This window comes from Pundamilia nyererei, unplaced genomic scaffold (assembly GCF_000239375.1).
Source record: "Pundamilia nyererei isolate P.nyererei 1_Seehausen unplaced genomic scaffold, PunNye1.0 scaffold00057, whole genome shotgun sequence".
NCBI lineage: Eukaryota > Metazoa > Chordata > Actinopteri > Cichliformes > Cichlidae > Pundamilia > Pundamilia nyererei.
In genome coordinates this window covers 2,949,596-2,961,150 of record NW_005187458.1, presented here as the reverse complement: position 1 = coordinate 2,961,150, position 11,555 = coordinate 2,949,596, and the positions used below count along the sequence as shown (strand labels likewise).

At 38.9% G+C, this 11,555-nt stretch overlaps 1 protein-coding gene across 6 annotated transcripts in view; it reads right to left on the bottom strand.

Moving 5' to 3' along the window:
- The window catches only part of mast2 (microtubule associated serine/threonine kinase 2), a 61,090-nt gene extending 59,280 nt beyond the window's left edge, over positions 1-1,810 (bottom strand). For 5 of the 6 annotated variants that reach the window (XM_005734293.1, XM_013911164.1, XM_005734294.1 and 2 more), the window contains exons 1-2: positions 1,155-1,810; positions 1,020-1,074 (exon numbers count right to left, since the gene is read on the bottom strand). In XM_005734293.1, the coding sequence (XP_005734350.1) occupies positions 1,020-1,074; positions 1,155-1,191 (92 nt within the window). In that variant the 5' untranslated portion in view covers positions 1,192-1,810. Of the gene's footprint in view, positions 1-1,019 lie in introns of all 6 variants that reach the window. The other variant, XM_005734298.1, reaches the window with a different exon arrangement.
- Between the last annotated feature and the right edge of the window lie 9,745 nt (positions 1,811-11,555).

The window sequence follows — 11,555 nt, the reverse complement described above, 5'->3', positions numbered from 1 at the left end:
TATTATTATTATTAATATTTAATTATTCTGGAAGTTAGCTACAATATATTTTCTTAAAGGCCAGCATTGCCTTAATAATTTGTTCAAACCTCCACAGAAAGTAAGAAAAAACAACATTAGCTGTATACACATGTGAAAGAGTGCAAGCACAGAGTCACAGTAATCTGTTAAGCTGGTGAAGGATTTCCCTCCCTGCTGGGATCTCACTCTGATACCTTCTCATGTTCATGGCTCCTCATGGTTTCCATTTCACTGACACACTATGTATGTACACTATGTGTGTTCAGCACTGTGAATGTATGTGGGTCATTGATGTGTCACCTACACAAAATCTTAAAGTTTAAATTGATATCAACATCTCACTCATGTATGCACTAACTTTCAATTCCCAAAAGCAATATGTAATTTTTTATATTTTATATCATCAATGCTTTTAATTCTCTTCTTTGGTATCAATTTTTTGTTGTCTTAAATGGATCATATGAATATTTACAGTGTAATATATGAAGAGACTTTGTCCAATGATGTCCAGTTTGTGAAATACAGCATGTGGTTAATTAAACAATAAAAACATCTGTTGGGGATGTTATTTGAAATTAATGTAAAGACAAAGCTAAGCCTCTTAAACGTCTGGTTGGCCTGCAGTTTGCTAATGTTGCTAACTCTTTTTAAAGTGCTAAATGTACTGTGGACTGTGGGAACTTGGTCCCTATTAGTGATTATGAATGTGCCATGAAGTACGAAGTGGCCCAACATCAGTTCCTGAGCTTGTCCTATTCCTATAAGCTTAAGATGAGCACTTTTCTGTTATTTTCCTCTTAAAATAGAGACTAAACAGATAAATCACAATATTCACATTATTGATCTTGAGGTGGTACTTGTATATAAGAATACCTCTGTCTGTTTAGCACAAATAAATGAGAAGGAAATGGGATACAGCTCTTGTTGTGTTGATATGAACCTAATCTTCATTCGCTTTCACACACAAATTTGAACATGCCGTGTACACACACTCTTACTGGAGGCGAAGTTGCGGGGCTCCTGATCGCTCCCTCCTCCTCTTCATCTTGTGTACTGGGACAAATGAATCAGCTGTAATCGTTAATAATCCACCCGCCTGTTTCAGCTCATCTGTCGGTCAAATACATACTGACCACTGAGCAGCTCCTCCAAAGGACCAGAAACTCTCATGTAGTTTAGTTTTCCATGGGTCAGACTGCTGACAGCACCTTCATGTATAAAAGAATGAGCTTAGCCTGTGCTACGTCAGCACCTACTCTTATCTCCACACAGAGACTCAGCTGTATGAGGTATCTGGGGTAGACTGCTCTTCCACCGGCAAGCATGGGCTTGCTAATTCACAAACACACACAAACAGAGTGTGGAGCTACGTGCAAGCAACACACATATTTATCTGAGCTGGATAAACAAATTTGGTGTGTGTTACACAAACTCAATTGACCTTTCCTCCTTCTCATTTTGTCTTCCTCTGATGAATCCAAAGTCTGTTAAAAACACAAAATAAATCTTTTTGTTTCTCTTCTTGCATAAAACGTAATCCCGAAGTCAGAGAGAACATTACGTTCTGTGTTGTCCCATCAAGTCAGAAAAGAAAAAGGACCAACTCCTTAGTTATCAGCTCCTGTTACCGCTCAGCCATAGCAAAAGTTTGGAGGAAGTGTCCTGCCTGCACGTCCCCAGGAACAGAGTGCCTGCCAGAACCTCCCCGGGTACAGCCGGCCCTGCTAATCTCCCTTCAGTTCCTTAAAAGTCTCAGCCTGTTTGGGATCAGACCGTCCAAGAGAACTGACTGAGTCCTCGACAAACAGCCTACAGAGGGACGGGTGAACAGAAGGCTCGAGGGAGGGGTCAAACAGGGAGGTGGGAAGATAAAGAGTGGAGTAAAGCCTGACGTCTCCTTCTGTGCCGTTTGGCTTGGCTTATTATGGGAGAATTTCTAGAGAGCATTATATCTGGAGAAAAAATAATGTTTGAAAGAGTGTTTTAATGCTTTTTAACCTGTTTAAACTTTTATTCCACATGGTTTTTCTTTTGGGGTTGTCTTTGTGTTTTGCTTTGTTTTTTTTGTGAGGTTTTTCTTGTGTTAGATTATGTAAAATACCTGACAATGACTGGGATATGTTAGAAATTAAACAGTTTAACAGAAAACACTGCTTAACCACTTTTCAAACTCAGTCTTATTTTTTTATTCCTGTCACATTTACCAAACTCCTACAAAGTCCTACAATTTTTATGGATTCAACCTAAAATTATTTTTAACCGACTCCTCTTCAGATGGTGTTTTTCTTTGGGTCAGGTTTTGAGCGTACGTTAACACCTAAAAGAGAAAAGTCAACACAGGAGACACTTTCATGATGCTATATTAGAGCATGTGTGAGGTGCAGCTGTCCACTTTCTGTCTCTATTCTCATTTCCGAGAAGCTTTGGTACACTGCTAAGCGCGACAGGCTAAATGCAGCTCATAAGCCACATCGCTAAGTCATAAACAATGACTCCAATCACAGCTGGCTTTGGCTGCGTAGTGAAACACATGCACACACAGTTCGGTTCATTTGGAGTGATTACTGAGCTAATATAGAAGCTGCAGCAGGACACGAGAATGCCATTAGAAACTATACTGGGTCTTTGTGTTTGCCTCTGGACTTGGAAAAGTTAGATTAAGGGGTCTGGTGGGGTGAGAATTTATTAGTGGAAGTTAGAAATTAAGGTCACTGAGGATTCTCACAAAATAAAAGTGAGCATGAGTGTCACATGATTCCCCCACTGAGCTCCTTTGCAAAACCCCAAACAAAGAACACTTTTTCTAAATGTCATCTTGCGTGTGTGTAACTGACCTTATCCCATCTTGTTACTGACGTTTGAACACAGCAAGTTTAACATGGAGGGGTGAAGCCAAATTGTAATTCAATTAGAATGTTTTAGTACCAGAATAATAAAGTAAAATCAACTGCTTATTCAGGCCAGCAGATGGTGCTGCTGAGTTTCTAGTGAGGTAAGCAGAGTTGAGATTGCTCATTAAACAAACATGGTGGGCTCTGAGGAAGAAGTTAGAACAACCATCTGAGTTTAAATTAAACTCATGGGCTTCTTTTGGATTTTTTAACAACGCTGGGACAAAGAGGCGGAGATGAAAAACAGCCTAATATTCAGGGAACCAATGATCAGCTCTGTAGAGTCAAAGATTCGAAAGGAACAATGGGAGGGGGAAAAGTTGTTTTGGGGTTGTTGCTACAGCAACCACTTTTATACTTTGAGTGTTTGTTTGTTGAAATTTACCACAATTTTGGTGGGCTGGGATCAGAAAAGAGTTCAAACATTGGGCACAATTTTATACATCACCAGAGCCAGGAGGAAAAAAGATCTAAAGAAATACATGTTTACATCTTATGCTCTGGGTTTGGTCACGATTTTAGCTGCCTTTCTCAGTACTGCTGATGCTAAATATTCCTTAAAATATTCCTAAAAATGCATTTCATTTCATATGATTTTCTCATCATACTTGGAATTGCAGCCTCACAGGCCTCAAATGCCTGGAAAAGATGAAATATACATCAGTAGTTCCCACGTTGCTCATTAATGGAAGTTGTTCATGTGAGACGAGGGTTTATCCTGGAAGATAATGCGGATTGTGAAGATGATTGTGGGAAATCTTTTGATTTGCAAGTAACACAGAAACCATCCAATCTTAGCTAAATGGTGTTTACTTTAACCAAACAAAGAAGTAATGAATATCAATGTTCATTGAGAGTCACATCAAACAGAGTCAACACCTTGTGTATTAATGTGATTGGCCAATAAAGCTGATTCTAATATAGGGCTTCAGCTATCATAGCAGACAATGATGCAAATATTTTAGTGATCCTGTGAAATCAACTTGCAATTTCTCTGCCTTTGAAATGGAAGCTCAAAGATGGGGGCCAGGTCTGAGACCACTTGCCATTTTCCAGCTGACTTCGGTGCATAGATATGCCAAATAAACTGGGAACAAATGGCAATAAGGCAGTTTCCGATCAATCTGGGTCAAGCTGGCATGTGCAATCTGTTTGCGATAGTGCTGCCGTGATAAACTGTGATAAATCTCAAATCTACTGCCGTCTGTTACAAATCTGTTCATCAGATGTGTAGTGCTGTACCAAAGCCAGCGACAGACTTCCCCATACCACACTGCACCACACGTCAGGTGTGACTATCTGCCACAGACTGGGCTGTTTCTAAAGAGGGCCGGTTCTCACACGGAGCCTTTTTACTGTACCTGAACATTACAAGCACTTTATACAACATGCCTCATTCATCTAATCACACACATTCATACAAGCATCTTCTGCTTCACACTCTGATAAATACACTGATTCTTTGGTACGCAAAGCAGTGATCAAACCACTGTTCTACAGCAAATTTATAATATACAATTATTTTTAAAAAAATAGATGCCACTAGTACTGTACCTCATTTCCCCAAGTATGCCTCTTTTTATAAGACAAAATGAGACATGCTTTCTGGTGTTAGAAGCACTGTAAACTACTCTAACAAACCTTAATAGCTCTGATTTGTGTGTTTTGTCGTTTCATGGAGCAGACAAGCAGCTACTTCTAATCTGTTCTAGAAAGCCCAAAAATTCTGTGCAATCATTTTCCAACCAGTGTTTTCCTGGTCATATGGAGATCATCGTCCTAATTTTATTCTAGTTTAACTAAAGCTTCATAGATTACTTTTTAATGACAGTAGGCAAGAATATATAATATTACCCAACACTAGTGCTGCTATGGAAAACATTCCCTCAAGACATTTTTTAAGATATCAAGTTCTTGAGGAAGGTTGCGAAGCATTTGATTCCTCATTTCCTAATGGACATGGAAGTTAACTTAACCTCCATCATTTCTGTTGAGACCTGCAAGAAAAAGTAATCATTTTGAGTGAAGGTTCTTCTCTTACACTTTCCAGGAAGAAACAAGTAACCCTCTGCAGGACTGCAGAACAGCTTTAGGATGACTGAGCACATTCTGGTAGTGATTTGTTCTACTGTGAACCCACATCGGCACAAATATGGCCAAGAAAGACTCAGAAAACCTATAAAATTCAGAAAAAGCTTTTTCCAGTGAACAGAGAGACAAGACTAATTAATTAAATGACACAGGTCATGTGTGATTATAGCCCAGAAGTAATTTAAAATTCCTTCTGAGCTATAATCAGCAGAGGTATGTTTGTTAAATAAAGAGGGAGAGAAATGAATGAAAGAAAAACTGCTTTGGACATGTTACAAGAAGAACATTGTACCGGTATGAGGAAGAATGACTGAAGTGATTACACTGACCAGCTGATCTACCACTGAGTAACTCCATGCTGAAGGTTTTGCAAAGGCTCGCAAACTCCACATTACCTCAACATCGAGATAAATACAGAGAGACCTCAAAACACTGTCAAGGGAATGTGACTAAAGTGCAAACGCCTTTAATAATTTCTCTCAAAATATTAAACAAGTGCTTAAATGCCATTCTAGTGCAATCATCTGAACTGTTATGATGACTGCACTAGAATGGCATTTTCCCCAATGCATCTCTGACTTTTGGTAGGACTTATCAGCATGACATTACATTAGAACTTTGCCACGCACACACGCACAAAAAGATATAAATAGGCCTAAGCACACAAACAAACTTAGTGGCCTCTAAATAATAGCTCTTTATCCCTTCACTTGAAGCTCTGCTCAATACTAATGACCACTAAAGATGAAATTTAGGATGAAAGACATTGTTTTCCAAAGAAATTTAAAGGACCCGTACAGTCAGAGGTGTGTATAAAGTTGATTGCTTTGCACCATAAAAACGTTCCAACCATTTCCATATAAGGCTGGAAATAGACAAAAGGCAAAGAGAATGATGGGTACTTACAAGCTGCCTCTTCTGGGAAGGCTCAGTTCCTTCTGAAAAAAAAGGCAGAAAGAAAGACACGGTGTCAATACTTGTAGCATTTTCCATTTGTCATTGTATGTCAAAAGCACTACATCTCTTTAGACATGACGAAATATCAGTTGGATCTTTTTGACCAAAAAGTGTCACTGTGACATAATTTATACAGGCAGCTTCAACATGAGACCCCCGGTCATTGTGGTTCAGTGCGACCAATATAACACCTGCGTAAGGGATTGAGACTTTACTGCTCAACCAAATGTTCTGATTAACAATTTCACTTCATTTCATTGCTGTCTTTTTGGCACATCTTTATCATTTGCTTTCTTTCCCACATGCTGAGACACCGTCTGACTTTTGTTGAATGACAGTGAAGAAAGCAGCAAGAACTATTGCAAATTCAGCATCACTATCTTGTGCTGTGGATGCCACGCCCAATGCAAAACTGCATGTTTACACGGAGTCAACGCCAGGTGAAGTCAAAGCTGTTTTTAGTCATGTTTTGTTCAGTTATTTATGAAGTCTTGAAAAATGGCCTTAAAAAAAGAAAGCTCATTATTACGAGACATAACAGCAGTTAAAATAACAGCAGTTTTATTGGTTAATGGAGCTTAAAAAAAAGGAGGGTACATGAGAGTAAGAAGGTTTTACGTGAGATCAAATATGACTAATGTCTCCTTTAATTCTCACTGTATTTATTAAACAAAGGAGTTATTATGGTCGCATTCATTCAAAAGCACTATGTGCTTCACATTCTAAATGCCTCTCAGTATTAACAATATGTTCCACCTAAACATACTCAGTGTAGCACCTTTAATTTATTAGGATACTGTCATTGTTTAACCTCCTAGGACCTGGCGTCCACATATGTGGACATCACATTTTGGGTTATTTAGACCAAAATACTTATTTTTGCTCTACAAGGGCCTGATATCCACTTATGAGGACATTATGCTGCTACTGTTCTATCGAAGTTTTAAACGAAAATCCTCATATGTGGCTCTCGTTTTTCTTAGAAACAAAAATCAGGTAAAAAAATTTGGTATTTCTTTGTTTTTACATTCATTGGTCCCCAATATGCCCAAATATCAAAGAGAAATCAAAAATGCATGCAGTGGAAGAGTTCGGGTCTTAGAAGGTTAAACATCTGGCATTCAAACTGAAGTCAAGTAACTTTTACTGCGTTGGTAACGTAAATGTAAAATGAACGTGTGCGTTCAATCAAAGGGTGACAAGAACTCAGTTTACAAAATGGTGAGTTTATTTGTTCAAGTGTGATGTACTGTCAACAAGTGACCACACAGTGGCAGTGCAGTGCTTTTACAATCATGGGTAGGCACCAACACTCATAAGTTGAGAAGTAATGAGGCAAAACAAAAAAGCAACTCATAAGAAGCAACAGACATTTCCAAGTGTGAGCACGTAAGCAGAGTCTTGATTTATATTGAGTATTACTTTCTTTAATGCATGAATGTCAGTATGAGTGAAACAGTGTTGCCCAACTCAGCCCGAAAGCAACATTACAGCCCTCATAGAGAGCAGAGCACGGTTAGTCAATACTGCTAATCAGTGTTTCTGTGGCAGATATCAGGTGCGTGTGTGTGTGTGTGTGTGTTATTGTCCTATGGCTTAAGCTGATAGACCCTGACGAAGTGTTAATGGTGTTTTTCCAACTACAACGGTTGGGAACCCGGCAAGCCACAGTTTAAACATCAGATGATCTCCCCTACACACACACACACACACACACACACACACACACACACACACACACACACACACACACACACACACACACACACGCACACGCACACACACAAAAGAAAAGTGCTGACATGACAATTTCTGTTTGCTTTGAAACCATCCCTGGAAATATTAATTTACCACCTGATTAGAACTACAAATAAGAAAATAACGTTTATTTTTTTATCAATTACTTATCTTACAAACAGTGGTTTATGTCTGAGTGTCTGCACCATTTAGAAAATTATACTACATCTGAAACATAACATTTTTAGATGACCATCTAAATGCCCACATCCATAGATGTATATGACTAAGCATAACTGTGATTTTGTACATCAGGGTTTTGGTTCAGCCATGGCAGGGATGATAAATGCAGCACCCCCTAATCAGGATCAGTTTCAATCTTGTTCTTTGAGTTTTAAAGTAATCATTCACTGCCACATTGATTTAGAAGACTCTCTATCAGGAGAGAGAGAGAGAGAGAGAGCGAGCGAGAGATACCTCTTGGCTCTGTTTTTAAACCTGGGACGTGGGACGGCTGTGTGATCTGAGTCAGATAGGCTCTCTTCATATCTCTCTGCACAGATAAGCTTAATGGGCATAATGGAGTTCAGCTGAAGTAGAGTGAGTGGGTGAGTGAGAGTGCAGCAGAAGTCTGCAGAGGTGTGCTATGATAACATCAATCAAAATGTGGCTTTTTTTGGTTTTCACTTAGCCAAGCACAGAACAGAATCACAAATTGACCAATTAGCTTGTTTGTGTGCGTGTGCGTGTGTGTGTGTGTGTGTGTGTGTGCGTGTGTGTGTGTGCCTGTGTTCGTTCCTGTAGGTCAGGCTGGAACCAGGAATCCTGTCAGTCATGTAAACAGATTTCGTTCAATCCCAGAGGGACAGGAAATGGCTCAAGTCTCAAAAAGAGCAGCTCCCTTTTTTTTTTTTTTAAATAATCCTAATCATGTTTCCCTCACGCCTATGTTTACACTGCTGTTGTAAATACCTCGAGACACAAGATTCATTACGACCTTTCTTTCCCCTACTTATTAACATTTTCTAAAAAATTAAAAAATGAGAAGAAATACAAACTCACATTACCCTTGAACTACCCTGATTCCTTTAGATTTGGATTCCAAGGAACCATAGATAATTTCTTACAGAGGTCTTGAGCAATATTTCCCTATGCTTTTTGAAAGTTTTTCTTTGGACACTTGACTGCTTCTTCACTCATTTTCAGTCAAGCTCTTGTATCTGATTATTTTCCTGACCAATGATTTGAGTCATTCGGGTATATTAAAAAAAACATTTTAGTTAAGGGATGAACCAGTGTTGTGTCTTCATATAACAAACGCCTTGACAAAGAAAATTTTAAACTGCATCTTTAGGCGCTTAGTTACTAGCAGGCTGTGACAAAAACATATTTGCTGTTTCCATCTCTTTAGTTGAGTGCACACACAAAAAAAGCCAAAAATAAGTCCCAAAGTTGGTACAGTTTATCTTGACATGCTGTGTGGTGTACCCTTGAAAACCTGAAGAAATTAAATAAGCAGGAAAAAAAATGACAGCAGGCGAATAGCAACACAGGATTGAGGAGAAAAATGCAGCAAAGACCGCACACAGAACCCATAAGATTAGTCTTCAGCGAACAGTAGCACAGAACCAATCAGAAATGGTTCTTAGTGGACGGGTGGCTGTCAGGAAACCATTCTTAAGGAAAGGAGGGATGAAGTTTGCCAAATTACACAAGAACTGGAGTCAAAATCAGAAGTAACAGGTTTTATGGAGTCATGAATCCAAAATTGCTATTTTTGATTCAAATCGTCATCAATATATATGGAGTATATATATAGAGAGAGAGGCGCAAAAGTGAGTGTCTACAGCCATATTTAAAACCAAAATGATTATGAACACAGAAGAATGCTGATGTTGATCCACCATAAGTGTCTTACTGGTTTCATTTTTCAGCAGGACAATGATTTCAGACACATTACCACTGCATTAAAAGCATACATGGACAGAAGCACACAATGGAACTATGAGTCATGGATTGGAGTCCTTAACTTTACTGGATCAGTATTGACAGAGACTGGAACAAAATGAAGCCGATACCTATTGTACTTCTAGAAGCTTGGAAAACTATTCTTGAAGAGAAGTTAAGAAAATGACAAGAAAACTTACCTAAGAGAGTCTAGGGTATGATGAAGAATTGAGGTGGTCATACCAAATGCTGACTGTCACGCTCAAAAGAATTTTACACTTTTTGCTTTAGCCTTAGATACTGTGTTTCCGTGTCTGTTAGGGCATACTTCCATAAATTATTGCAGCCATTCGTACATTCAGGCTGTCTCAAGATTTTTGCACAGTACAGTTAATCACTAACCATATCACTACGCCTGTTACTTTTAGGCCTAAAGACTTAGGGCCATTACACGCCAAGCACACTGCGAACCTGTCGTTAAGGGTACCTGGGAGACACACGCCAAACTCATTGTGTTTTTGATGGGGGGGGGGAAGGCACTTTGAAAATAATAAAGTCAACATCAAGCAATGATGATCCTGATGTTAAAAAAAAATAATCAGGCTTAAAAAACAGAGATTATCCATTCTCATAAGAAGGCAGCAGCACTGAGATTACTTTTACCATTCCCATATCATTGCATAGTATCCGGTTGTTCAGTCTGACGTCACTAGCCGTGTCTGGGTCTAAACTCCGCTGCAGGTCCATATATCAAACGATCACTATGGCATTACTGAGAGTTGAAAAACTGTCTAAAGTCTTTCATCTTTAATAAAATGATCAGCGTTCTGCTCTACCAGGTGTAACAATTGAGTTTAACATCCAGGCATCCATGAAAACGGAATTTATGACATTTAACGGAGTTAGAAGTTAGCAGGGAGTTAGCTCGCTAGCTTCTATCTAAATACAATATAGCATGTCCTGACTGCGGGGTTTTGGAAACAAATTACAATGTACAGCTCTGTTATCACTTCCAACATAAATGAAGACAGAAAACTAAACAGCAGTGACGTTTGTAGGGTTACTGAAGTTGGGCTAGCTGGTATATAATGATGTGCTACGTTACCGCTAGCGACACAGCTATGTTGGCATAATATAAACAAGTTAACTTTTTTCCCACTCGATAAAAGTTAACGTGAGTGTTCTCGGTGGTCAGAAACAAATGTAATCGCATGGCAGGATGCTGTAAAAGGACCAAACTTCAGCCAGGAGAACAACTGAGATAATCCATCCACAATACGAGGTTAGTCATTCATATACTGCTGCATGGGCTGGGCTGTAGTTACATCCTAAGGTTTTAAAAACTGAGCTTAAATAAATGATTAGCGGTAATAAAAGCCGATGGAGGTCAACAGTGATCACTGACTGTTTTAGGAGCTTTTTGAGATTAAATAGAAGAAAATACATAACATTAAACATGTTAACAACACAAAAGCCATATTAAACGCAGACTACTTTAGACCCGGAAGTAGGATTCGTCGCGTCATCACTGAACAACCGGATTGATGCATGTTTTAATCTATGATCGCACTTGTTGCTGAATGCAGTTGTCTCATTGGGGCCGATTAATCGGTTCTGACCAAACAAAAATCTGAAAAAAATCAAAAAACAATATTAAATAAAATTTACATATTCTTAAAAAACTCTTCCCTACCTTTGTTATCCATCTTCAGCGTCTCAACCTTCATGTTATTACCATTACATTAGTCTCTACCTGTTTTGTACTTCACCCCCTCACTTTAACTCTCTTGTTTGCATTAACAGCAGAGAGGAAAGCGACAGGAAAACGGAAAAGAGGTCTGTCTGTGTGTTTAAGTACTTTAAGCTCTTATCAGCCATCCGCCTACACAGAGATCTGTAATGTGAAATGAT